Raw genomic sequence first — 24,645 nt, 5'->3', positions numbered from 1 at the left:
AATTTTAAAACATGTTAAACACTTTGTCCTGGTAGTCATTTAAGCTTAACAAACAAACAAACAAAAAAAAACACACCAACAAAAGCATCTGTGTATCCAGGACCCCTGGAGCAGCAGTTTCCAGACTCTTGCAGTAACAGCTTCTGCAAGAGACCTGCAGAACTGGGCTGTACTCTGGCAGTTCCCTCCTGAGCTCCCAGGAGTCAGTGTTTGCTGTCTGCAGTGGAGAAAGCAGTTTGAATCAGGCTTGATTTAGGTTTGGGTTTTTTCTCCCAGAAAAGGTGGAGTGAGGATGCCAACCCCTGTATAAGAAAATTGCAGCCAATAACTTGCTGCTCTTGTTCATTTTGCATGCTGGATCAGAGGTAATAAATAGATGGATACCCAGGTTGGAAACTGCAGGAAATGCCTTTTCCCAGCTCTGAAAATGGCATTGGACAGCTTGATGGCTTGCACTGGGCTGTGGTCAGTCAGTGCCCCAGAGGAGCTGGAGGAACCTCAGGCACACAAGGGTGATGTCCTGAGGGAAAAGGCTCCTTCTTTTCCTGGGAGCCATGGCCTGGAGCCCCCAGACAGGAGTTTGGACTGGTTTGCTTTGGAGCTCTTGCTGTGAGCCCTGCTGAGTGTGTCAGTGCCTAAACAGCCCTCAAGGACTCTGGCTGTGCCCAGTGTGCCCTGAGGCAAACTCAGAGCTGACACAGAGATAAAGTTCCTTATGCTGCTGCAACAGTGACTGCTCAGGCTGCACTTGTGGCTCTGAAAGCTGTAGATACTCGTTCTTACCTCTCCTTCCAAAGGGGTGCTAACCATAGCCAGGAGAGTAAAACCAGTCTTATTTTCATCATTCCTTAGTCCAAAAATTAGTCTCTGCTCCTTGAACACCACAGGGCTTCTCTCTGCCTATCTCCTTCCTAAGCAGGAGTGTCTCATAGCTCAAGGAGCTTTGTCTCAGCTGAAACTCCACGTTCAGGGCTGTGTCTCTGCCCCAGCAGAGGCAGGAGAGCTGCAGTAATGAACTCATCCTTGGCAGAGTTGGTTCTGCTCTCCCTCTCCCTTCTGAAGTCTTTTCTTCCACCTCCATGCCCCGAGGTGTTGATTTTCTCTCCTATTTGCTTGTTGTGCTTTAGAGACCTGCCCTGCTTTGATGCTGGTGTGGGAAGGGATTTTGTGTGTTCAGGACTCACTTTTATCTTCTGTCTCACTGGGTGCTGCTGGGCTGAGGGAGCAGGTGGGGAGGGCAGACCTTGCCAGCCCCACCTCAAACCATGGAATGGGAGCACCTGAAGCTATGTTTTACTTGGATTGCTGCTGCACTGTCTGGTTTAGGGGAGTTATGCACTGAGATGAACAAAAAATGAAAGAAAGAGCCTTCCTTGCCAAGGCTTTGGGCCATGCCAGGGCTTTGCTGATGACAGCTCCAGCAGTGAGGGAGGTGATGGCTGCAGCCAACACCTGCAAAGCTCCTTTCCAGCTCTTCTCCATTGCAGGGGAGAAGTTGGCTCCTGTGAAGCCCCTCAAACAGGTGGGCTTTGTAATGTGCCCAGAGAGTCATCAAAGGGTATGAGCTGCTCATTCCTGGGGAATGGTGTGAGCCCAGGAAAGCCTAGAGTTGGTACCTGCAGGGAATCACAGGATGGGTGAGGCTGGAAGGGCTGCAGTGGCCCAACCTCCCTGCTCAAGCACTTTTTCCTGGAGCACTTGGCACGGGGTAGTGTCCAGACAGTTCTGGAATATCTCCAGAGAGAGAGTGAGAAACGCAGATCTTCTCAGCAGGGCTCCCCAAGGCTCTCTAATGTTAAATGTTAAGGTAAATAAATTGCTGTGCAGGCTCAAGACCCCCTGAAAGGGCAACAAAGTTCCACCAAAGTCTCCTCTTCCCTTTGGGGGGAACGTTTACCTCAGCACATTCCTGCATGGCTTTTACAGGGCATTTTTCCACCTCTGAGCCTTCCCTGCACTGCTGTTCCTCTGACTGTTTATATTCCACTTCCTTCCTTTTGTTCTAAGCGAGAGCCATGGACACCAATGACTTCCCATAGCTGCTGTGTGTTTATTTGTGCTCAGGCCGGGCTTGTGCCCTGTGTTGCTGGTAAACAGCAGAGCTCTGGGATTTCACAGGGAAAGGTTTTGCCTTTTTGCATAGAAGACATGGGTGTGTGCTCAGCCTCTGGCAGTTGGGTGAGGTGCTGATGGATCCCTGGAAGGCCCTGCTGTCCCCAAATCGGTGACAGGAGTGTCCCAGGCTGAGGTTGTATCCTGGATCCTTTACTGATATTTTCCTCTGGTGATGTTTCTGTGTCCCACTTCCCTCTTGCTGCCAGTCTGTCCCATAGGCAAATGTTAATCAAGGATGTTCATCAGAGAGATTTTCTTTTAGGAACATGTTCGTGACAAGGAACATCTACTGGAAAACAGGGGGCACGTGTAGTTAATGCTGCCTTGAGGGAAAGGCTGAGGGAGAAAATCTGGCAGGATTTCATTGGGCACTTTTAATTGAACAGGGAATTATATTAAGCATCATTTAGTGCAATGAGTTATGTGCACATTAATGTACATTAATAATACATTATTACACATTCCTTTTATTTAAGCCACATAGCAGGATATTGTCACTACAGTGTACAGTGCAGTGATGGGATTGTTTATTTTTCTTTTAGTAATGTGTGTTGTTGCAGAATTCAAAAAGGAGATGAATGTGCTCCAGCCAGCAGGATTTTGGCTGTAACTGCACAATAAAGACCTAGAAAAAGCCCCAAAGCTGTCTCCAGACATGCTGTGGTGGCAGGACAGAAAGAAGAAAAGGCTCTGTTGCAAGCTGGCGTGACATTAAAAAAAAAAAGAAAATAATTAACCCTGAAATCACTTGTAATTATCAGTAATTGGCACTCGGACTGGTAGTCAGCAGAGAGAGCAATAATTTCATGTGAGCTATAAAACTACATGTTTTTCCTCCTAGGGCAAAAATTTCTAGGCCACATTGCCACTGCAGAAAATCACTGATTTATGAATGTGAGATTCACCACAGATGTGGCTGTGAGCTGTGGTGGAGCCATCTGCACTGAAATCTGCTCATCCTGCCTCTGAAACCCCTGTCCTCTGTTCTTAAAAGCAGCAAATTTGTGTGACAAAAGCCTGATCCAGCAGGCAGGGAGAGCAAGGTACGGAACCAAGGCAAGAACTTGAGTTCACCTGGTGCTCTTCCATGGTGGAAGTAATTTGGAGAAGTTGCCTGAAAGACAACTCATTAAACAACCTTTTTATTTTCTTTAAAGACAAGATTAAATTAAAACCTTTATATTCTCGTGAGTATTTACAGAAAATTTCTGATTCCTCTCTGATTTTTTGCCCTAAAAATTTGATGGTGAAGTTGCCTTTATATTGGAAAAGTGCCTTTATCAGCCCTGCAAATGTAAAAGCAGCCCAGTTACAGCACTAGGAAAACTCATGTTCTGTGGGTTTGGGATTTCTTAGCTGCTGGGGGGAAAAGTTTTAAAGAAAGGTGCAAAATTGGCATGGTGAGCTCTTCTGGCAGCACCCAGAGGGAGCAGCTCGGCTTCTCCTCTTCTCCTCACAGCTGGGAACGCTGAAGGGAGCTGGTCCCTCCTTGCTGCTCCAGGCTGCAGGGATGAAGGGGAGGCAGAGGAAACCCTGGGGCTGTCAGGGTCTGCAGGTGACACCAGAGATCCTTTGCAGGGGGCAACACAAACATTCTGCATCTCAGGTGGAGAAAGGAGGACACCCAGAAAGTCAGGACATGGAGTACTGTGGTGCAAGGTTGGTGCTCATGAGCTTTTCTGGTTGGCTTCAGGATTCCTGTTAGGGATCCATCACTAAATTAACTGGGTTTTTTACTACAACACTTCTTGCAGCCTAAATTGGCTTCTTCAGCTGCAGTAGCAGCTTACCTCAAAGAGGAAAATTGTAGCAGTGGGACATGGGATGGGGCTGGTGGGAGCTGCTGGTGGACAGGGCCAGGTGAGGTGACCAGACAGGTCTGTGAGCACCAGCACAAGCTCCCCTCCCGTCTTGGGAACTGAAGCCCAGTTTTAATTCATCTGCAATGCCCAACATCTGCTGCAGCTGTGGCTCCTGAGACAGAGCAGGACCCTCTGCCTTCAGGCCCTCCATGGGAATGATCTGCTCTTCACCAGCAGCTCAAGCATCAACACTCACAGCCTGGTCCTGCTCTGCCTTTATTTTGTCTCATGTCCCAGCTCTCACCTTGCAGTCACTGTCTTCATGTGTTAAAAAAAAACAAAAACAAAAACAAACAACAGCAAACCTCCTTCATTTTCGGAACCTTTTTTTAACTCTAGGAAATCACATCTCCAAAAGGACTGGGGTTGCCAAGTTATGCGTTGGGAAACTCAGAAATGCCAGATTTAAACTGCCGGGGCCATCTTCCACTGCACCTCTGCCTGTTTCCCATTTGCTGTAGTTTTTAATGGCACAAGCACATCCTCCTTTATCCTGGGGCTAAGGCAGTTTGCATATATTAACTTGAGCTTCCTAATTTCTTGTAGTGAAAGGAATCCTGCTCCTCACCTTTCTATCTGTTCTGGAGAGCAGCAGCATCTGTAATGCCACACTGAGAGCGAGGAGGGCAAAATTGCCCTGCTCGTAGTCAGGCAGGAAATGTGCCATTTTTCCATCTGGCTGTTGCTATCGCTCATGTTGAAGCTCAGGGGATTTTCCTTGTGAGGATCTATCAGGGAGCCAAAATCCAGCCTTTGCCATTGCATCTACTCCAGAACGTGTGTGCTCCCTTCTGTGGAAAGTGTGAGTGGTTCTGAGCTGTGACCAACCCCAGGCTCTAAAGCAAATGGGTGTTGCGGACAGAAAAACAGCCTCACCTGAACTCTAAACCTTCCTCTGCTGTTCTTTGGACTGGGGAAGGGATTTTGGATCCAGCTTAGCAGAAGGACTGGAATCAGCTGTGGGATTGCTGCTTTTTGCAGCCTTGGACCGTGGTGGGATGCAGGTATGGATGGGAATCATTCCTAGTGCTACAATCTTGAGGCAGATTCACTGCAGGTGAGGAGTGCTCGGCTGTGCCCATGCCCTGGATAAAGCAAGGTGCTGATCCATCCTCTCTGCATACAAAGCACCGAGGCTGGGCTAGGCACCTGAGGATTGGTGGGGCTGGAATTTCCCTGACATTTCAGCAAGGAGTTACCTGAGCTCTGAGGGTGACACCTCCCAGTCGTGCCAGGGGGAAACTGGGAGGATAAACCCCTGCCACGGGAGGTCGGGGAGCTCCCTCAGCTCTGTCTTGAGCAGGCAGATGAAGCCGACCAGCCCCTCCGGGCTCGCTGCCCTCGGCTGCACCTTCCCACCGCCCTTTCCTCAGCCCTGTTCCTGTGGGATGGTGCTTGCGCTGAGGGAGGGTCCGGAGGCTGTGCCTGCCCGCCTAGGTGTGCCGGGAGCAGTGAATGCCAGCCCTGCGTCACGGGCACACCTTCCTCCCTCCCAGCTGGGATAAAACTTCTCCTCACCTGGGATCCAAGCTCATTTATCGCAGCTCCCACCTTTCCTCCCTGGCAGCCCCTCGGGAGGGCGAGGCGGCAGAGCGGGCAGTGAGAACAAAGTGGATTTTTGGCTGAGGGGCCGGGGAGGCGCAGGGAGTTATGTGGGATCGCGGGCTGGCTGCGCTCCCCGCCGCACCGGGACCTGAGGTTTAACCGGAAAGAGAAACGGGACACAAAATAGAGAGGAGGGAGAAAGAGAATAAAAAAAGGAAAGAAAAGCCCAAAGCTGGAAACCAAGTCGCAGCAGCGAAGCAGCACGTTCCCCCTCTGCCTTCGGGAGAATTTCTTGGCTTGGTGTGCGGGTGCCTGTTATTGGGACTGCGGCAGAGGATTTGGACTCTGAGTCAGACCCAGCGCTAATGAGGTTTGTGGAATTAATTCATCTGTGCTCTGCAGCGTCCAGCTCGCTTGCATTTTGCTGCGTTGATGAACCGGGCAGTGAATTAATGCGCGGGCAGGTGGGCAGGACACGGAGCGCGGGGCTCGGCCCCTGCCCGCCTGCTCCCTCTGTTTTCCTCTGGCCGTCGGGCACCGTCCGGCGCCTCTGGGCTGGCAGGGAAAGGCAACGCTGGTGACCGGGCAGGGCTTTGGGGGCTGCACGGGTCCGGGTTTGTGTCCGCAGGTATTTGGGTGGGGGTCCGGGAGCGGTGCGGGGGTGCCACAGGTGGGACGGCCGAGCAGAGCCCTTTGGGGGACAGTTGTTGGAGTTTCAGGGGTTGCCCCATCCCTCAGCCTAGTTCCAGGGGGAAAGGCTGTGGTGCCTCGGAGCTGGCACCCAGGGAATCCTTCACGGGTGAAGGTGTGCAAGGCCAGCCGGGCTGAGGGTGCCTCCCTCCCGCGGAGCCCACCGGGGCTGTTTTCCAGACCTGGTGGCTGCCCCTGCAAGGGGGGAGCAAGGGAAGGGGGATCCCGGAGGAAAAGGCCAGGAGAGAGCAGGGGTTCAGGGTTCACTGCAAGTGTTGGGGTGTTTGCAAATTGGTGGATCTGATATGGACATGGAACAGGGAACGGGACAGGAGGGCTGGTAGGAGGGGGCTGACAGGCGTGGGTTAGCTGGGGGAAAGGGTGATTGAGGAGCACCCACGGAGGGGAAGGAGGGAAAAGTGTCTTGTGGAGCCAAAGGAGCAGAGAAAGTGGCACAGAGGAAGAGCACATGGAGGGAACAGGAGGGCTCCAGGGCTGTGCTGGCATTGGGCAGACCCCAGGCAGGGTCCTGCCGTTCCTGCCTCTGCTCCTTGGGGTTCCCCCCTGCCGGAGCCCGGGGACAGCAGGAGGAGATGGAACCAGAGCCACCAGCCCTTCACAGCACAGGGGGTGCTGGCCACAAGCAGCTCCGTGCCCGGGCTGGGTCCTGCTGTGTTTTATCCCTGGCTGGAGGGTGCTGGGGGCCGTGTCTGGGGTCTGGAACTCAACCTGGGAGCTGAAAACAGCAAATGGAGACACATGCATGGAGTGTCCCAGCTGCAGAAGCATGCCTGGGGAAGGAGGGGGAATGGATGGGGAAGGCAAACAAAACAAGACCAGTAGGATTTTGTGTGTAAGAGACTATTTGATTTGTAGGTCGAGGTTTTGGTAGTTTTGGGGAGTCTGGCTTGATAATTTCCAAATTTTGGAGCATGGTCCCAGCAGCTCTATGCCACCAAGTGCAGGGGAGAGAACAGGAGCTGTGTCCCTGATCCCCTGGGCTGTGGCTGCACTGCCCATCCTCAGTACACATGGACACGTGGATAGTCCTTGATGCCGTGGACCAGGGTCAGTCCCCTGCACAGCCCCACACAACCCCCCATGGCTGCAGCCATGAAAAGAGCAATTCCCACCCAAGAGAGGAAAGGCTGTGCTTGGGAACTCCTTGCTTGAGCATCTCCCTCACTTTCCCACTCCCATATCCCAACCTGCCTGCCGGGTGTCCCCCACCTGGCAGCTGGGATCAGGCTCCTGCTGTTGCTTTGTGGCTCATCACAAACAGCTCCTTGCTCCCCCATCCGCCATTCCAATCCTGTCCTCTGTCCCATTGCACCAGTGGTTTGTTTGGAGCATTGCCTGGGTTTTTGGGGATGAGGTAGCTAGACCCAGCTTCTCCAGGCTCAGGGGTTCTTGGCATATGCCTGGAGCAGATTTGTTGACTGTGCTTAGGGACAGGGCAAAGGCTGGGGGAGCGAGAGGAGACCAGGAGGAAATGCTGGAGCAAGTCTGGGAAATGGTAGGAAGTTTATGTGCAGCCAGGAGCTGCTCTTTCTCCTTGTTTTTGCACAGCTGAACTGATTTATTTTTTGTTGCTGTTGTTGTCATGAAAACCCAACCAAGTCCTGCAGCTTTCCTGAAGTGGAAGTGGCATTTTCCCTTCCAGAGGACACTTCTGAAAGCAAGGGGTGGCCACTCCCATATTTTTGCAGGAATATTGCAGGCTGCATTCCTCAGTGGCCATGCTCTGTGCCACCAGCACCCAGCAAGCTTGCATCTGCCCAGCAAAATCCTTGAAGGTTGGTGGCTCACAGGGCAACAGAACGTTGATATTGAGCAGGATTTTATGGCCTTTTATCTCAGCAGTTGAAAAGACGTGATGGTAATTTATGTGCCTGAGGCCCAGGGTGTGTCCATCTGATCCTTGGTGCCTTTTTCCTAATTGGTGATTAAGGGAAGAGGCATTAGGTCCTTGTGAGCTGAGCAGTCTGGTCCCATACTCAATCCTCATCTTGTGGCCCATACCATGGTGGGAGATGGGATTTGCTGGGTGCTCAGGTGATGTTTGCAACTGTGCTGTCCTTCCACGGGCTCTGAGGATTTCTTCCCTACCCTTTCAGCCCACCTCTACCTGCCACCTCCCCACATCTCTGTAGCACTGTCCTGGGTCGGAGCAGGGCAAGGGATAAAAGGATTTTCCTGGCTTCAAAATCCGCCTGTGTTGGTAGCAAGGGACACAATATTTGCCAGCGAGTGCTGGTGTGAGGACTGCTCCTGAAGGAGGTCACAGGCATGTCCTGGGTGAGCAATGCTGGCCTCAGAGCCAGCGCTGCAATTGGACTTAGGGGGACAGGGACCACCCAAAGCCAAACCTGCAAAGGGCCTGACTGGTGACATGGCCTGGCTGTCAGTGTGGCAGGGAGGGAAGCAGAGGAGTTCCCTTGCTCAACTGGTACCTTTAACCATAAGAAAAGCAGCTCATTGGCAAAACAGCACATTGGCTGCAGGTCCTGAGGAACAGTGAAGCTTCCCGGAGTTTCCCTGCAGAGATGCTGCTCTGAGGCTCCAGTGTTGCACTTTTAGCCACTGGGCATTAATGGCTGTGGTAAATCCCTCTGGGCACAGCTGACAGGATGAACGAGACACCACTGTCCTGCCAGTTGCTGCTGTGTACCCAGTGGCTCTCACATGGAGCCAAGTGCAGCCACCAGGAGCGATGTCCTGTGCTTGGTTGAGCCCTGTGTCACAACAATTGCTGCTGCATTCCCCTGGCTGCAGAGGCCAAGTGTGATCTGGTGCTGCTGAGACCAGGCTGGGTTTTTCCAGAGGTTTCCCTGCAGCCCAGGCCAGGCTGCGAGTGGCTGAGTCTCCATGTGACTGCTCTGTGTGCTGGATGTCCCTCCGGGAACTTGGACATCGTTACTGCACGCAACAACTTTTCCTGTTTCCTTTCCCTGTTTTAAGTGGTTTTCACATTCTTTTCATTTTAGAGTCAGGGCTGACATAGCAAGAAGCTATAAGACAATTCATTCACATTTCATGTTTCACAATTGCATCTACCAAGAAGGAGATGCTTTAATGATATCTTTACACTGTTGTTTTTTCCTTGACTGGTCTCACTTGCCTTGCTGGGTGTGAGGATGAGCCTCTGGCACAGTAGCTGAAGAACTCGAGTTCCAGCTTTGTGCCTTCTGTTTACCACATCCAAATGCTGACTTCTGGATGGCACCAAGTTTTCTCAGTCACGTGTGGTGCAGGGAGAATGGTTCGCTCTGTTTAGGATTTGACTTCTGTGTCCATCAAGGGGTCCTCCTACCCTGGACAGGACAAAGGAGATCTGCCAGGCTCTCAAAACCACAAATTCATTCAACGACTCCAAAGCTCCAAGCCTGGCATTTCCCAAGACCTCACCCTCTCTTTATTGTTGGCTTGACCATCCTGGAAACTCTTAGTGTGATAGGAAATAGCTGAAGGGAGGGGTCAGTGTTATTTTGGGGAGAGATGTGGACAGTCACTTTGTTTTGGTTTTTTTTCTTTTTGTTTTTTGTTGGGGTTTTATTGTTTTTGTTTTTGTTGGTTGGTTGGTTGGTTTTTTTTTTTTTTTTTTTTTTTTGCTTCCCTAACCTGCCAGGAAAAGCAATGTCTCAGCCTGGTCAGTGCTCACATGTGGGGATGGTGCTGGGCTCTGTCCAGGAGCCTCCTGTGGTCCAGCTGCCTGCAGCAACCCCTGATGTCAAGCTGTGCACCCCAACTCCAGGCACAGGGGTGGCATTGCTGGGAATTTTGAGCCTTTTGCAGATGCCTGAGCAGAGCACAAACCATCCCTGGCTTTGCTTTTGTGCCCTGCCTTGCAGAGCTCAGCAATTGTTTCCAGCCTGGGATGTGAGGGCTGTCCCACCCTGGCGGGGCTGGGAAGGGGCTCTGTGGGAGCTGCCTTGGTCACATCCAGATCCATTTCCACCTCTTGGCTCTCTGCAATGCAGCAATCCCTTTATTTCAGGAGGAAGAGGATGAATGTGCTGCCACAGGCGTGTGTCAGGCTGCTCCTCCTGTCCCTGCTCTGTGCCACTGGTGTCTGCCAATGGAGCAAAAGTGAGTGGAGCCGTGGTAGCCCTGTCTGCCACTTCCCTTGGGGACTGTGTGTACCTGTCCTGCCTCCAGAAACACCAGTCTTCATGTGAAGAACACCTGCTGTGGGCTTTTCCTGCTGTTTTCCATCTCCCCAGTTTTGGGGACCCTCCCATGCTACCCCGCTGCTGTTTTGCAGCCAGTTTCCCCTAACCAGGCAAAACCTCCATTTTTCCATGGGATCAGCCTTTCTCCCACAGCTCCCTTTGTTTTCCCCATCCCTGATGTCCTGATCTTCCCTGGCAGACAACCGCTGTGTGCTGTCCCGGGCAAGGAGCTGCACCGAGTGCATCCGGGTGGATAAGGACTGCTCCTTCTGCACCGATGAGGTGAGACCCTGCAGGGCAGCCTGAGGCTCCTCTTGCCACCCTGCTGATGGAGGGGTCCCACCACCCTCAGGGGGTCAGGGACACAAGAGCAGGGGCAGCTTCTGGATCCAGCTTCTCTTCTGGATGGGAAAGGCTGCAATGTGGATTTCCTTTTGGTGTGGAACATGGGGAGGGAGGGAGGGAGGGGAGTCCAGGGCAGAATTGCAGAAATACAGGGGTTTGTCAGAATATGGGAGTGCACCAGAAACTGTGTGCAAGGGATGGAGGAAGAGATTTATCCCACACAACCCAGTAACTCACTGGTGGTCACATTTCAGCTGGCGGTTCTGTGTGAGAACATCTCTCACAGAACCCATCTCTCTGCCCATCTCCTGCTCTCAAAAGGCTCATAATGCTCTAGGCACAGGATACTGCTTCCTGCCCTGTGTATTTTCCCCTTTCCCAGTGGATCTGGTGCTTTCTGTGGCTCTGATGCTGCTCTTGCTCCCTGGCAGAGCTTCGAGGAGCTGCGCTGTGACCTGCGGGAGAACCTGCTGCGCGCCGGCTGCGGCGAGGCCAGCATCGTGTACACCCAGGGAGAGATGAGGACACTGAAGGTGCGTGCTGGGGACACAGCCCGTGCTCAGCCTCTCCTGAGGGGTCCTTCAGCCTTCTCTAGGCTCCTCAGCTGGCAGAATATAAAGCCCAGATTGCTATTTATGTAGGGTCTACTCAAAAGCAATGCCTTGGCTAGCTGGTGGACCTGTGGGCTGCTGGCCCTGGTCCAGGCTGGGGTGCCTTTGCAGACAAAGCAGGTGCAAGCAGAATGCTCACATCCCTCTGGAGGAGGTGCCTGGCAGGACACGAGTGGCTGTGGGGGACACTGTTGGACAGTACATGAGGGAGGGGGACATGCTCATCCCTGCCTTTGTACTTCCCACACATCTCCCTGCTCCTTGCCTCTTCCTCGTTGCACCACGCTGGAGATGGAGTCCATCCCCTTCATGTCACTCTCCTTCACAGAATTCCAGTATCAACCTGTCCCTGCAGAGGACCCAGGTGTCCCCCCAGGCCATGTACATGCGGCTGCGGGCTGGCGAGGAGATGAGCTTCAACATGGATGTCTTCCAGCCCAAGGAGAGCCCTGTGGATCTCTACATCCTCATGGACTTCTCCTACTCCATGTCTGATGATCTGGACAACCTTAAAAGCATGGGCCATAACCTAGGTGAGGGCAGAGCTGGGAGAAGAGGGGAGCCTGTTGCTGTGCTGATGAAGGCAGGCAGCTCGTTCCTGCCTATGGCTGCGAGTCCTCTGCCAGCACCAGTGAGAGGGATGCAGCTGGCAATGAGGCTGAGAGGTGTCTGTTTTAATTAGAGCTTTTCATTATCTCTGTGCAGCCCTGTGTGGGGATGTCTCCCTGGTCCTGCAGGGATCCTCACATGCTCTCCCTTTCCAGCCCAGCTGGTGCCCCTCAGAGCTGGTCTGTGCAGGGGCTCTGGCATCCTGAACCTGCTGGGTGCTATTGCAGGAGCTCCAGTGTTGGAGCTCCAAAGGGGGGTGTAGGTTTCTGCCCTATAAAAGCCCAAAGATCCTAAAAGATGATAGTTTGGGAATCTTATCTAAAAACCCACCAGCTCAGAAGATGACCACAAAAGGACTTCTTTCCCCAGAGGAGGGAGCTCACAGGCATCTCTTTATTTATGTGTGTCCCCCTTCCTTTCCTCTCCTCCCAGCGGACTTCCTGCAAGCCCTGACTTCCAATTACACCATTGGATTTGGCAAGTTTGTGGACAAAGTCTCATCCCCTCAGACAGACATGAGACCTGAAAAGTGAGTGAGCCCTGTGGATCCCTGAGGTGGAAGTAGAGGGAGTGGAAAGTGCCTTCTGTTTCTCTGTGGCTTTCAGTGCAAGAGCCTCCATCCATCTCTTCACTGCTGGTGTCCTCCCTGGTCTCCCCATCCCTCAGGGCTTGCTGTAGCACTGTGACAATGACAGCAGTATCAACCTCTGCTTTCACTGCTTCCCTGCTCTGCCTGTCTACTGCTCATCCTGTCTTCTCCTCTATCTCTGCTCTCATCTCTTCTCCCTCTCAGTACCGGTGGCTGAGCTGCTCAGCTCCATGACTTCCCTTGAGGGACTCTTCCCCACTTTTCCTCTCCTTGCACCCCGGCATCCCTTGGCTCCTGGCCCACATGAGACCCCTGGTTCCATCTGTCCTAGGCTGCGTGAGCCCTGGCACAATGCTGACTCCCCATTCTCCTTCAAGAATGTCATCCGCCTGACCAGCAACATCAACCACTTCAGCCAGGAGCTCCGCAAGGAGCGCATCTCTGGCAACCTGGATGCCCCTGAGGGCGGCTTTGATGCCATCCTGCAGACAGCTGTTTGCAAGGTGAGGGTGGCCAGGGCTGTGTTTTGAAGGAGTGGCTCTTCCTGATGCCCACTGATGAGCGGAAGAGCTGTGCCCCGGGCAAGTGACAGGGCAGCCAGGGAACCTTGGGTCAGCTACAGTTGGCTCTCTCCCTCCCAGCCACACACTCCCAGTGCCAAGCTGTTTTGCATTCCCAATTTTCCCTAAGCCTTAGAATACGTGTCCTGATATTTGATGCCCAGCAAGGAGCTGCTTGCTGGGCATCCTGTGTGTGCTCTTTGCTCTGACCCCCTCCACGCCTGCGGTGATGAAACTCTGCTCCCTGGAAAAGAGCCCACTTGGGCTTGGCTGCTTGGCTGAGGGATGAGCACAGCTCCAGACACGTCCAGGGAGGCGTGGGCTTGCCCCCTGTACACACATGTGCCTGGCACTGAGCTGCTGGGGGGGAGACACCCTGTGCTTTGGGGGTGTGGGTGGGTGCTGGGATTCCTGGGGACACGTGGCTGGTTGTGATTGCTGCCAGGTGCAGGTGGTGCCTTGTCCCTTGGGTATTCCAGCTCCTGTCAGTGCTGGATTGCCAAGGGCTGCAAGTGCTGTGTGGGGGTTTGGGAAGCACAGAGACAAAGGTTCCTTCTCCCCCTCCCTGGCTGCAGGATAAGATTGGCTGGAGAAAGGACAGCACTCACCTGCTCGTGTTCTCCACCGAGTCTGCCTTTCACTATGAAGCTGATGGTACCAACGTCCTGGCAGGGATCCTGGCGAGGAACGACGAGCAGTGTCACCTGGACAGCCATGGCACCTACATGTATGACACCAGGCAGGACTACCCTTCAGTGCCCACCCTCGTGCGCCTCTTGGGCCAGCACAACATCATCCCCATCTTCGCTGTCACCAACCACTCCTACAGCTACTATGAGGTGAGGAGAGCACAGCAGTGATGACACGAGGGATTGCCTTTCCTCCAGGACCTCTGCCTCAGCTCAGCTCTGAGGAGATAGTGTTCTCTCATTGCTTGTCCCCAAGTGTTAAACCAACACCTCAGTATTTGGGAGGGTGGCACACGGTGTTGGGTGGCTGCTCTAGGTAGTGGGAGGTCTCAGGGTGTATTACTGGGCACAGGAATCCGGGTTCCTAGAGGTCTCCCTGTCTTGGTTTCTGCTTCTTGTAAAGCAGTGGAGGCACAGAGCTGGAGAATTATTCAGGTTGGAAGGGACATTTGGAGGTCTCAAAGCAGAGCCCATTCCTGTGATAGAGGAGAGTTCTCAAGGCCTTGGCTCCTGAGCTCCTGTCTCTCTGCAGAAGCTGCACAAGTATTTCCCCATCTCTGAGATTGGGGTGCTCCAGGAAGACTCTTCCAACATCGTGGAGTTGCTCCGCACAGCCTTTGAGGTAATGATGCTCTCTGGAGCTTCACCCTGGCTCACAGGGAGGGCGGGGAGGGGCACATCCTGGACAGGAGAGCAGGCAGAGGGCAGGATGTGACCCCTCAGGAGCAGGCCACAGGGTGGTCACTAGTACTGCTGAAAATCAACGTTGTGTTTATGCTCTGGCACCCAGCGCATCCGCTCCAAGATGGACATCCGGGCTGACTTCACCCCCAGAGCCCTGAAGACAGAGTTCACCTCCCCGGAATTTGAAAAGACAGAATCTGGCTCCTTCCACATCACCCGTGGAAAAGTGGTAAGTCCTCGGATGGCAGTGGAGGGAAAGCACGTGTGAGGGGATGAGCTCTCTGTGTCCAGCTGGGATGTGGTCCAGCAGAGCTGGCTCATCCCTGCAGCATGTCCCTTCCTTCAGAGCAAGTTCCACGTTCACGTGAAGGCTCTGGAGTATGTTGGTGGGCAGCATGTCTGCAGCCTCCCCGAGAAGGACCGGCACGGAATCATCCACGTGAAACCCACGTCCCTGAGCGACAGCCTCACAGTGTCAACTGCTGTCGTCTGCGACATATGTCCCTGTGAACAGGTGGGGTCATACAGAGAGGGGTCCCCCTCCTGCCAGACCGGGGTGGGAATGTGTTGGCTGATGCATGCGGGTCCTGCTCGACCCCTCAGTGATGCTCAGCCTGGCCAAGATCTCCATCACTGCCTGTCCCCACCTCGGGGTGATGTCCTATGGTAGAGCTTGCTCTTCAGGGCAAAACTTTGCCCTTGCATCTGCCTTTCTGATTCCTGAAATGGTCTTGGGGACAGATGGGCCCATTCAGCAATGCCTCTTCTCTCTTCACTTCCAGCAACAAGAGTTGGACTCGCCCAAGTGTAGTTTCCACGGGAACTTTGTGTGCGGACAGTGCATCTGCCACCCGGGCTGGTAAGGACTGCGTCCAGAGCCACACCCCTGCCAGGCACCCTGCGGTGTCCGCGGACCCGCAGTGACACACGTCCGTGCCACGGGCACCCTGCCCAGGTCCCTGCTGCTCTCTGCTCCTGCCTCTCTCAGCACCATCTCTGTCCCCAGGCGAGGGGACACGTGCGACTGCTCCCCGGCGTCCTCCCCCACCAACGAAGGCTGCGTCCGGCCCGGGGACGCGGAGCCGTGCTCGGGCCGGGGCGAGTGCCTGTGCGGCAAGTGCCAGTGCTACCCTGAGGGGCAGAGCCTGCGCTTCGACGGCGCCTTCTGCGAGTTCGACGTCTTGCAGTGCCCGCGCACCTCCGGCTTCCTCTGCAACGGTGAGAGCCCCCCCAGAGCCCCCGGCCGGGATGGGTGTGCTGGGCCTGGGGGCACAGACAGGGTGTCCCGGACTGGTGGCACTGGCACGGGGGGTTGAGTGACCAGTTGTGGTGTTTGTGAGGGTCCCCAGGACGAGGTGAGATATGAGGAATCTGACTCCACGTTCTCAGAAGGCCGATTTATTATTTTATGATATTATATTAAAGAATGCTATCCTAAAACTATACAAAAGAAAGAGAAAGGATACGTCATAAGGCTTAACAAGAATGAATAATAAAAACTTGTGACTTCTCAGAGCCTTGACACAGCTGGACCATAATTGGTCATTAAATTAAAACAATTCACATACTGGGTAAACAATCTCCAAATAGCATTCCAAAGCAGCAAAAGAGGGAGAAGCTGAAGCTTCTCAGCTTTCCAGGAGAAGAAATCCTGGCAAAGGGATTTTTCAGAAAATATCACAGTGACACCAGTGATGGGCTGCATGGACTCTGTGCTTGCAGAAGTGCAGGCAGGATGCTGTGGAGCCCCTTAGCAGCCCCTGTGCACCCCAAAGAAAGCGGGGCAGCCCCGGACAGGGCTGGGGGAATGGCCCAGCCCTGGAGCCCAGGAAATCCCTGCTCTCACCGCAGATCGTGGCCGCTGCTCCAGGGGCGCCTGCGTGTGCGAGAGCGGCTGGGAGGGCCCGGGCTGTGAATGTCCCACCAGCAACGACACCTGCATCGACAGCCGGGGGGTAGGTCCTGCCCCGCCCTCGCCGGGCACCGCTGCTCCCGGCAGGGCTGCTGCGAGCTGCCCCTGTGCTGGAATCTCTGGGGCACTGAGGGGCCTTGCTGACTCCCAGTGCCACTCTCAGGCTGTCACCTCTTCTCTCCCAGGGCATCTGCAATAACCACGGGAGGTGTGAATGTGGCAGATGCATCTGTGACATGGCTTCGCTGTACACCAGCTCCACCTGTGAAATCAGCTACTCCCTGGTGAGTCCCTCTGGGTTCATCATTTTTTTCCATGCAGAGCTTCCAGGGAAGAAAGGCAAAGCAGAGGTGAAGGCACATCTCAGTTAGGAGCAAAATCTTGAGTAAGGGTTTGTCTCACCTGTCCTGTGGCCAGAAAGGTCTGGCGTGGGAGCTGCTTTGTAGCCACAGGCTTTCTTTGCCCTGCTGTTCACCAGCAGCAACTGTTGAGAGTCTGTCTGTGTTTATCTGCGTCCTGGTTTGAGGCTCAGCTTGTGGCTTCTTCTGATTTGCCTCAAGACTGGGAAAAAACTCATTTCATAGAGTCACAGACTGGTTTGGATTGGAAGGGACCTTCATGCTTATCTCAGTCCCACTCTCCTGCTGTGGGCGGGGACACCTTCCAGTAGATCAGGTAGCTCAGGGCCCCACCCAACCTGGCCTTGAACACATTCGATTTCCCCATTGACAAACATGGGCTGATCCCACAGTAGAGATGGAGAAAGCTGGCTTGATCACGTTTTGGAAAGGCCCCTGAAACCCTTGGAGAAGATCTAATTGCTGCCCAAATGAAAGCTGTTGGTATAAGAGATTTTGGAGCCAACTGGGCTTATAAATCCTTCATTAGTTGCTTGTTGCCAGTGATTTCTCTTTTTGACCTGGACCTTGCCCTGGCTCTGGGATAAGGAGCTGCCTCTCCAGCTCTGCCTTTCAGAGGCTGTGTCCTCCCCCACTCCTGGGGGTGTCCCTGACCATCCCACCCCTCTCTGCCCAGGGCTTCCAGGCTGTGTGTGAGAGCATCCGGGACTGTGTCCGCTGCCAGACCTGGGGGACAGGCAACCTGAAAGGGAACTGCAGTTCCTGCCACCTCCAGATCCAGATGGTGGAGGAGCTGAAGAAAGGTAATGTGAGAAGCAGAGCTGGGCACAGCCACGTGTGGTGTGTCCTGTGTGCCCTGCTCTGTGTGGGTGTGCATGCAGGGCTGCTCCCCAAGGCTTTCCTGGCCCTGGTGACTTCACACCCCTGTCCCCTCTCCCCACAGAGGAGGCTGGTGAGTACTGCTCCTTCCAGGATGAGGATGATGACTGCACCTACCACTACACGCTGGAGGGAGACCCCAGTGTCCTCCCCAACACCACCGTCCGTGTGCAGAAGAATAAAGGTGAGCAGGGCCCTGGGAGAGCAGGGGATGTCCAGCCTGGGATCTGGATCAGAGTGACCAACTCCACAGTGCCCCCAGTCCCTGCTTTCTCCCCTTGCTGTGCCCCTGGGCAGGGTCAGCTGCAGGCAGCACCTCCCTGCCCACCTTGCTGTGTGACATAGGTGGGTGACACTGTCTGTCCCATGCAAGGGGTGGAATGTGGCACCCTCAGAGAGACCTTTAGAGATCAGAGCCCTTCCCCTGCTGCCATGGGCAGGGATTGCTGCAGGGTGCTGCAGCCCTTTGGTATGGCTGGGTGTGACAGAGGTGTGATAGCCCTCCCTGAACAGCATTTCTCATTGTGAGGCATTGCCAAGGTTAACTGGGCTGCTCCATCCCTCAGAGAGCTGTGGTCCAGCCTTTCCCCTCCCTCCTCCCTCCCTCCCTGCACACCCCAGACAGGGCTGATGCCTGGAGGTGACATTGCTGCTGTCCCTTGCAGAGTGCCCGCCTGGGAGCTTCCTCTGGCTCATCCCACTGCTCATCTTCCTCATCCTGCTCCTGGGGCTGCTGCTGCTGCTCTGCTGGAAGTTCTGTGCCTGCTGCAAGGTGAGTGTCTCAGCTGGCTTCCCCAGCTGAGAGAACTAGATATGGCCAAAACCATGACAAATTTCCAGAATTCACCCAGGCTTCAGTATGGCCAGATTTGCAGGGGATGTCCCTGTGGTGTCCAACTCTCTGCTGTTGCCAACATGAGCTGCTGGCGAAATTTGAGCCAGATTTCCCTCATCTAGCTAACATCAGCTTGAGAGCCCCCTCCACCCACTGCCCACACATCCCTGTTGGTGTGGACCCTCCCTGATGGAGACTTGGAGGGGTTTTGTCCTTGGCCACAAAGTGATTGTGTCTCTGGCTGTTTGTTTTCTAGGCTTGCTTGGCCCTGCTTCCCTGCTGCGCACGAGGTACCAGCCCTTGCTCCTGGGGGAAGGGCTCTGGGCTGCACTGCCTTCCTGGGTTGGGGGTGTGCTGGGGTGAGCATCCCTCCCCTCTGAGCTGGAGAGGTGGATCAGGGAGAAGGCTTCTAGCAGAGAGGCTGAGCCAAGGAGTCCTGGAGCTGCTGGTCCACACCCTGCCCCACACCCTGGTGTGAGAAATGGATTTGTAAAGGATTTTCAAAATATATCTGTATGCAAATACTGAGATAAGGTGTGTTGAGTTAGGAAGGCTATGGAATAGAGATGACATTGTTGAGAGAGATTGAACTAGAAATAAGTTTCAAAATATGGCTTTATAAAAAGACTAAATATTTTAGAAATTAGAACTCTGAAAGATGCATTGGAGTAAGATTACGTGGAATAAAAACATAAGTGATTGGTGTTAGAAGTTATAGCAATATTGTATAGTAAAAGTTAATAGGCTGAAAAACATTTATAAAGTATTATAACTAAGAAATTAGCTTCTGATAGAATGGTGTTGAGTTTTACATCTCTTATGTCTCACCCTTCATTGAGACTGATAAGAGAATAAAACATTTTCTAACGCCTCTCAGTTACCCCATCTCTATCAAAGCTAAAAAGCCAACACCTGGGATGCCCTGCTGGGAGTCCCACTGCTGGCTCTCCCTGACCTTGTAACGCTCAGCTGGTGAGATGTGTTCTCCCCATCCCTGAGCACCTCTTTCTTCTCCATCCCACTCCCCTGTTGGCATCCCAACACCCTTAGTGTGGTGGAAACCCTCAGCATACCCCAGAACAGGATCTGTGGCATGGTCCCAGTGTGCCCAGGCTCTGACCTGCCCCTGAATCTGCAGGTCGCACAGTTGGCTTCAAGGAGGACCACTACATGCTCCGGCACAGCCTCATGTCCTCCGACCACCTGGACACGCCCCTGGTGCGCAGCGGCTCCCTCAAGGGCCGGGACACGGTCCGCTGGAGGATCCACAACAACGTCCACAGGCAGGGCGTCACCTCCCCCACTGCCACCAACCCCAAGGAGCTCGGTGAGTGTCCGCATGCTTCCAGCTTCTGCGTGGGTCATGTCTCTGACCGAGAAGGACGAAGTTGGATTTGGGAATTTCTCTTTCCAGTTCCCTACGGACTGTCCCTGAGGCTGGCCCGGCTTTTCACGCAGAACCTGATGAAACCCGATACCCGGGAGTTCGAGCAGCTGCGCAAGGAAGTGGAGGAGAACGTAGGAGCCTGGGCACGAGGGGGGCTCAGGGTGCCCTTGGGAACAGCCACACAGGGGGTTGGGCAGTGTCCCTTCCCTGGGAAGCCACAGCTATGCAAAGGAAGGAGCAGTTTTTCTTCTTTTGTGAGAAAGCACAATTTTTAAGGTCACGGTTGTAAGAATTGGCAAAACATCTCAAGGAGATTCTGCGTTTGCTTTGGGGCATGTGATCTGAAGCTCCTGTTTGGCTTCAATTTGCAGCCTCTTGCCATGTCCTCGGATGAAACTTGTTGTGGAAGGTTGAGGGAGGAGGGCCTGGGATGGTCAGAGGGCTCCTGTGTATGGTGGCAGCAGCATCTGCTTGCTGAGCACATCCTGTTCAGTGAGGGATACACTGACTCTTGTCCCTCTTGCTCCTTGCAGCTGAACGAGGTTTTCAAGCACATTCCTGGCTGCCACAAGGTCCAGCAGACCAAGTTCAGGTGAGTTAGTGGGGGAGAGACTCCTGCAGAACAGGGTTCCTCCAGGAGATCTCAGCTGAATTTGGCTCTGGAGCAGCAGGAACAAGTCCTGGTCGCATGGTGCTCAATGGGAGAATTCCCACTGGCTTCAGAAGTTTCAGCCTGGTGCAAACTTAGGAGTGCCTGGTGCAGGCTGGGAGGAATTTGGGGATGCCAGTGCTGAGCAGGGAGTGGTATCTCCTCCCCCACAGCCTGATCCAGTTGTGGTCTCCCCTGTGGGCATATTCCTTGCTGCGTTGGGAAACCCAGGGCAGGAGAGAGCAGCTGGGCAGGAGGGAACATGTGCTGGGGCTCTGTGGGATGGGTTGGCATCCGCAGGGCAGTGCTGCAGCTCAAACCTGCACAGGGCTGTGAGTCACACAGCACTTCATCTCTCCAAAGATGTTAGTCACTCTGATTTGGGTTTGGTTTTTTTATTTCCCCAGGTTACAGCCTAATTCTGGGAAAAGGTAAGAGGAATTTGCAGCTCACTGGTGCAGCTTCTCCCTCTTTGCACAGACATGTGTAGGGTGACTGAGTGCCCCACACACTCACTGGTCCCCCAGCTGCTGTGTGAGATGAGCTTGCCTGGTCTCAGCTCTCACCTGCCCTTCCCTCCCCCCTCCCAGGCAGGATCACACCATTGTGGACACAGTGCTCACTGCCCCTTACTCAGCCAAGCCAGACATCATCAAAGCTGTGGAAAAACACGTTTCTCACGAGGCCTTCAATGACCTGAAGGTTGCACCAGGTTATTACACGGTGACCTCGGACCAAGGTAGGGAGCAGAGCCCAGCTGGCTCCTGACTGGTTACAGGGGTTATTTCCCACCTCTCACCCTTGTCTTTTCCCCCAGATGCTCAGGGAATGGTGGAGTTCCAAGAGGCTGTGGAGCTGGTGGACGTCCGTGTCCCACTCTTCATCAGGGACGATGATGATGATGAGAAGCAGCTGCAGGTGGAGGCCATCGAGGTCCCCAACGGCATTGCAAAGATTGGGCGCAGGATTGTCAACATCACCATCATCAAAGAGCAAGGTGAGTGTGTGAGGTGTCTTGGGTCCAGACTGATGTGGTCTGTAAGGCACAGTCTGCAATTATCTGAGCACCCCCAGGTCACACAGCAGAGACTTGCTTGGTGACTCCTTCCTGAAATCACCTGGGTCTAAACTGGAGCATCCTTTAATGCATCCAAAGGAGGGTGATCTTCCCTGCTGAGAGAAGCATTTGACCATCACAAGTTTAGATGCCAATTCCATGACAGGTTAAGGGCTGATTACATTCCTCTGCTGCTCCAGTTCACTGAGTGCTGGTGTGAAGCAGAACCTCTTTGATGTTGTTGTGCTAACATCCCCAGCACTTTCCCTCTGCTTCCCACCTGGCTGTTAAGAGCAGGGAGCACAAATGGGAAGTGGGGAAGTCTCCAATGATACTTTATGCACAGTTGACACCCGTGGGTGACTGGAACTCTGTTCAGGGAGGACACCTGCTTGGGATGTGATTCTTTGTGTGTTTGCTCTACATATTCCTTCTCTCCTGCCCTTTCCAGCCAGCAGCCTCATCACCTTCCTGCAGCCAGCCTATTCCCACAGCCGCTTTGACAAGCTGGCCAAGATCCCTGTCCTCAGGGAGATCATAGACAACGGGAAATCCCAGGTCACCTACAGGACCCGGGATCTCACCGCCAAGAATGGCAGGGTAAGCGTGGAGCTTCTGGCCTTGGCAGGCAGGAGGGAGGGGGAATGGAGGGCTGGGAAAACGCCAGCCCTGGGGGAGCAGAAGAGGAGTTATCAGCCTGTGGCTGGGACAGAGGGGACCCAAGGCTTGAGGCCAGCACAAGGGTAAACTTTCTTCTCCATCCCTTGCTCCCTCGGGGAGGGAGGACCTGAGAGGATGCCTGTGCCTGAGGCAGAGGATACCAGCTGCCCCTGGAGATGTGGGCACTGGGAGGCAAATGAGGATTGACTGGGGGTGAGGGGAAGCTCTTTGGGATTCTCCTCATCGATATTGCAGGCTGTAATCATTGAACAGTTTGGGTTGGAAGGAACCTTACAGACCATCTCATTCCACCCCCTGCCATGGGCAGGGGCACCTTCCACAAGACCAGGTTGCTCAGAGCCCCATCCAGCCTCACCCTGAACACACCTGTTCCTTCTCCTCCAGGACTACATCTTCACGGAGGGTGAGATGGTCTTCCAGCCTGGGGAGACCCGAAAGGAGGTGCAGGTGCCCTTGCTGGAGCTGACAGAGATAGACACCCTCCTCAACAACTGCCAGCTCAAGCAATTTGCTGTCGACCTCCTCCACCCCAAGTACGGCGCCAAGATTGGTCGCTACCCCCAGACCACGGTGACCATTGCTGACCCAGGTAGGGGCTGGCAGCCGGGCAGTGGCAGCGGCTGCGGGGGCTGTGGGACCTCCTCCCCAGACCAGCCCACCCCGATGCGGTGCACAGAGTTCCATCCTCGCCCAAAAAGCCGCAGCGAGGCTCCTCCAGCTCCAGCTGGTAGATTTGGGTCCCCCTCTAGAGGCACGAGTGGGAATAGTCACTGGGGGGAAGAAGATGGATTGTCTCCCTCGGTAAAGGAAATAGAATGGATTCTTAATTCCTTTTCCTTGGGAAATTGAATGAAAAGCCATAAAGATAAGGAAGAGGTAGGATTTGCCATGAATGATGTGTGGTGGTTCCTGTGGCTGGACAAGCAAAACTGTCATCGTGGGTCAATAACATAAATAATGTATTTATCACAGCATGGCAGGGCAGTGCTGAGAGAGGCACGCTTCATTCTTTTTCATCCAGGGGGGAGGACTGGCGCTGAAGTAAACTTTCTTGTCTGCAGAGCTGGTGGATGGTGTCCCCTCGATGACTGGCCTGGCCCAGGTCCCGCAGTCCCCCAAGGGCCGCCTGAGTGCACCACTTAATCCTGATGCCCATGCCCTCAGCTCCAGGGAAATCAGCTTCAACTGGTTTCCTCCACCAGGAAAACCCCTGGGGTACAAGGTAAGGGGTGAGTGGATCCCAGAGAAGAGTGTGGGTCCCCTCCTGCAGGTGTTTCACACAGACATTTGTACCAAAGGGGTCCAAGTACACACCCAAAAGAGGGAGGAAGTTCACCCCTTCTGGTCCCCTCCATCCTTGAGGGACCATTGCTGGTGGATGAGGGATATGCAAGAAAGATTCCTGAGGGGTTCATCTCCAGTTCCATCACTTATCATGAAATGCCCAGACCGTCCTGGCCTCTCATTTCAGAGGAATGGCACACCACCATTCCCAGTGCTGATTTAGTAAGAGACAAGGAATTTCTCACCCATCATGTGAGGTTCTGAAAGAATCATGGCTTGCACTTGCTCTGCCAGGTGAAATACTGGATGCAGGGAGACCCTGAGTCAGAAGCCCATCTCATTGACGTCAAAACCCCATCAGCAGAGCTGACCAACCTTTACCCCTTCTCCGACTACGAGATGCAAGTCTGTGCCTATAACGCCGTGGGAGAAGGGACTTACTCAGACGTTGTCCGCTGCCGCACGCTGGAGGAGGGTGAGTGACCCCACACGTTCCTGCCCTCCACGTGTGAGCAGGTTTGTCCCTCTGCACCCAGCACCGGGGGTAGGGCTCCAGCCCTGAGCTTCTGGTGCTCTCGGGGTCAAGCACTGAGTGTTTCCCACTGCAGCCCAGCTGTGATCTGGGGAGCTCTGGGTTCCTGACTCACCGTGATGGGCACCCTTTGCTTTTGCCTTCCCAGTGCCCAGCGAGCCCGGGCGCTTGGCTTTCAACATCGTGTCTTCCACCGTGACCCAGCTGAGCTGGGGTGAGCCTGCAGAGACCAACGGGGTGATCACAGCCTACGAAGTCAGCTATGGCCTTGTCAACGAGGACAACGGTAAGAGCTCGTTTTTGGATGGGACAGTCCAGCTAGGCTGAGGGGCTGGAGGACACTTCCTGCAGGCTGGGCTGGTCCCAAACAGCAGCAGCAGAGCCAGAACAGCTCCAGGAATGTTTCTTTTGAGAACTGGGGTTTGGATGGGTCACTTCTTGATGGAAAGAGCACAGAGAAACCACCAGTCAGGATTTAACTCTGCAAATGCCAAAAATCTCTGTTCCCATTCACTTCCATAGTGTTTTATGTTGTTTTTCATCCCAAAAACTTAGTTCATAGGTCTAGATAAAGGGGTGGGGTGCCAGGAAGGAGTTAT

The 24,645-nt window shown here is 53.9% G+C and overlaps 1 protein-coding gene across 6 annotated transcripts in view; it reads left to right on the top strand.

Moving 5' to 3' along the window:
• The first annotated feature begins 5,417 nt into the window (after positions 1–5,417).
• The window catches only part of ITGB4 (integrin subunit beta 4), a 29,027-nt gene continuing 9,799 nt past the window's right edge, over positions 5,418–24,645 (top strand). For 2 of the 6 annotated variants that reach the window (XM_059864765.1, XM_059864764.1), the window contains exons 1-30: positions 5,421–5,892; positions 10,210–10,301; positions 10,584–10,666; positions 11,161–11,262; positions 11,669–11,873; positions 12,382–12,478; positions 12,870–13,041; positions 13,674–13,937; positions 14,320–14,409; positions 14,578–14,700; positions 14,818–14,985; positions 15,254–15,330; positions 15,478–15,689; positions 16,323–16,426; positions 16,569–16,667; positions 17,419–17,545; positions 17,686–17,805; positions 18,287–18,393; positions 18,713–18,746; positions 19,595–19,783; positions 19,871–19,974; positions 20,377–20,435; positions 20,900–20,923; positions 21,083–21,231; positions 21,310–21,489; positions 22,001–22,149; positions 22,615–22,819; positions 23,292–23,452; positions 23,809–23,989; positions 24,195–24,332. In XM_059864765.1, the coding sequence (XP_059720748.1) occupies positions 5,888–5,892; positions 10,210–10,301; positions 10,584–10,666; positions 11,161–11,262; positions 11,669–11,873; positions 12,382–12,478; positions 12,870–13,041; positions 13,674–13,937; positions 14,320–14,409; positions 14,578–14,700; positions 14,818–14,985; positions 15,254–15,330; positions 15,478–15,689; positions 16,323–16,426; positions 16,569–16,667; positions 17,419–17,545; positions 17,686–17,805; positions 18,287–18,393; positions 18,713–18,746; positions 19,595–19,783; positions 19,871–19,974; positions 20,377–20,435; positions 20,900–20,923; positions 21,083–21,231; positions 21,310–21,489; positions 22,001–22,149; positions 22,615–22,819; positions 23,292–23,452; positions 23,809–23,989; positions 24,195–24,332 (3,820 nt within the window). In that variant the 5' untranslated portion in view covers positions 5,421–5,887. Of the gene's footprint in view, positions 5,893–6,126; positions 6,151–10,209; positions 10,302–10,583; positions 10,667–11,160; positions 11,263–11,668; positions 11,874–12,381; positions 12,479–12,869; positions 13,042–13,673; positions 13,938–14,319; positions 14,410–14,577; positions 14,701–14,817; positions 14,986–15,253; positions 15,331–15,477; positions 15,690–16,322; positions 16,427–16,568; positions 16,668–17,418; positions 17,546–17,685; positions 17,806–18,286; positions 18,394–18,712; positions 18,747–19,594; positions 19,784–19,870; positions 19,975–20,376; positions 20,436–20,899; positions 20,924–21,082; positions 21,232–21,309; positions 21,490–22,000; positions 22,150–22,614; positions 22,820–23,291; positions 23,453–23,808; positions 23,990–24,194; positions 24,333–24,645 lie in introns of those variants that run through there. The other 4 variants (XM_059864766.1, XM_059864762.1, XM_059864763.1 and 1 more) reach the window with 4 other exon arrangements.

This window comes from Haemorhous mexicanus, chromosome 20, assembly GCF_027477595.1.
Source record: "Haemorhous mexicanus isolate bHaeMex1 chromosome 20, bHaeMex1.pri, whole genome shotgun sequence".
NCBI classification, from domain to species: Eukaryota; Metazoa; Chordata; class Aves; order Passeriformes; family Fringillidae; genus Haemorhous; species Haemorhous mexicanus.
Note: the sequence above shows the minus strand (reverse complement) of the source record. Positions and strands in the feature narration are given on the sequence as shown.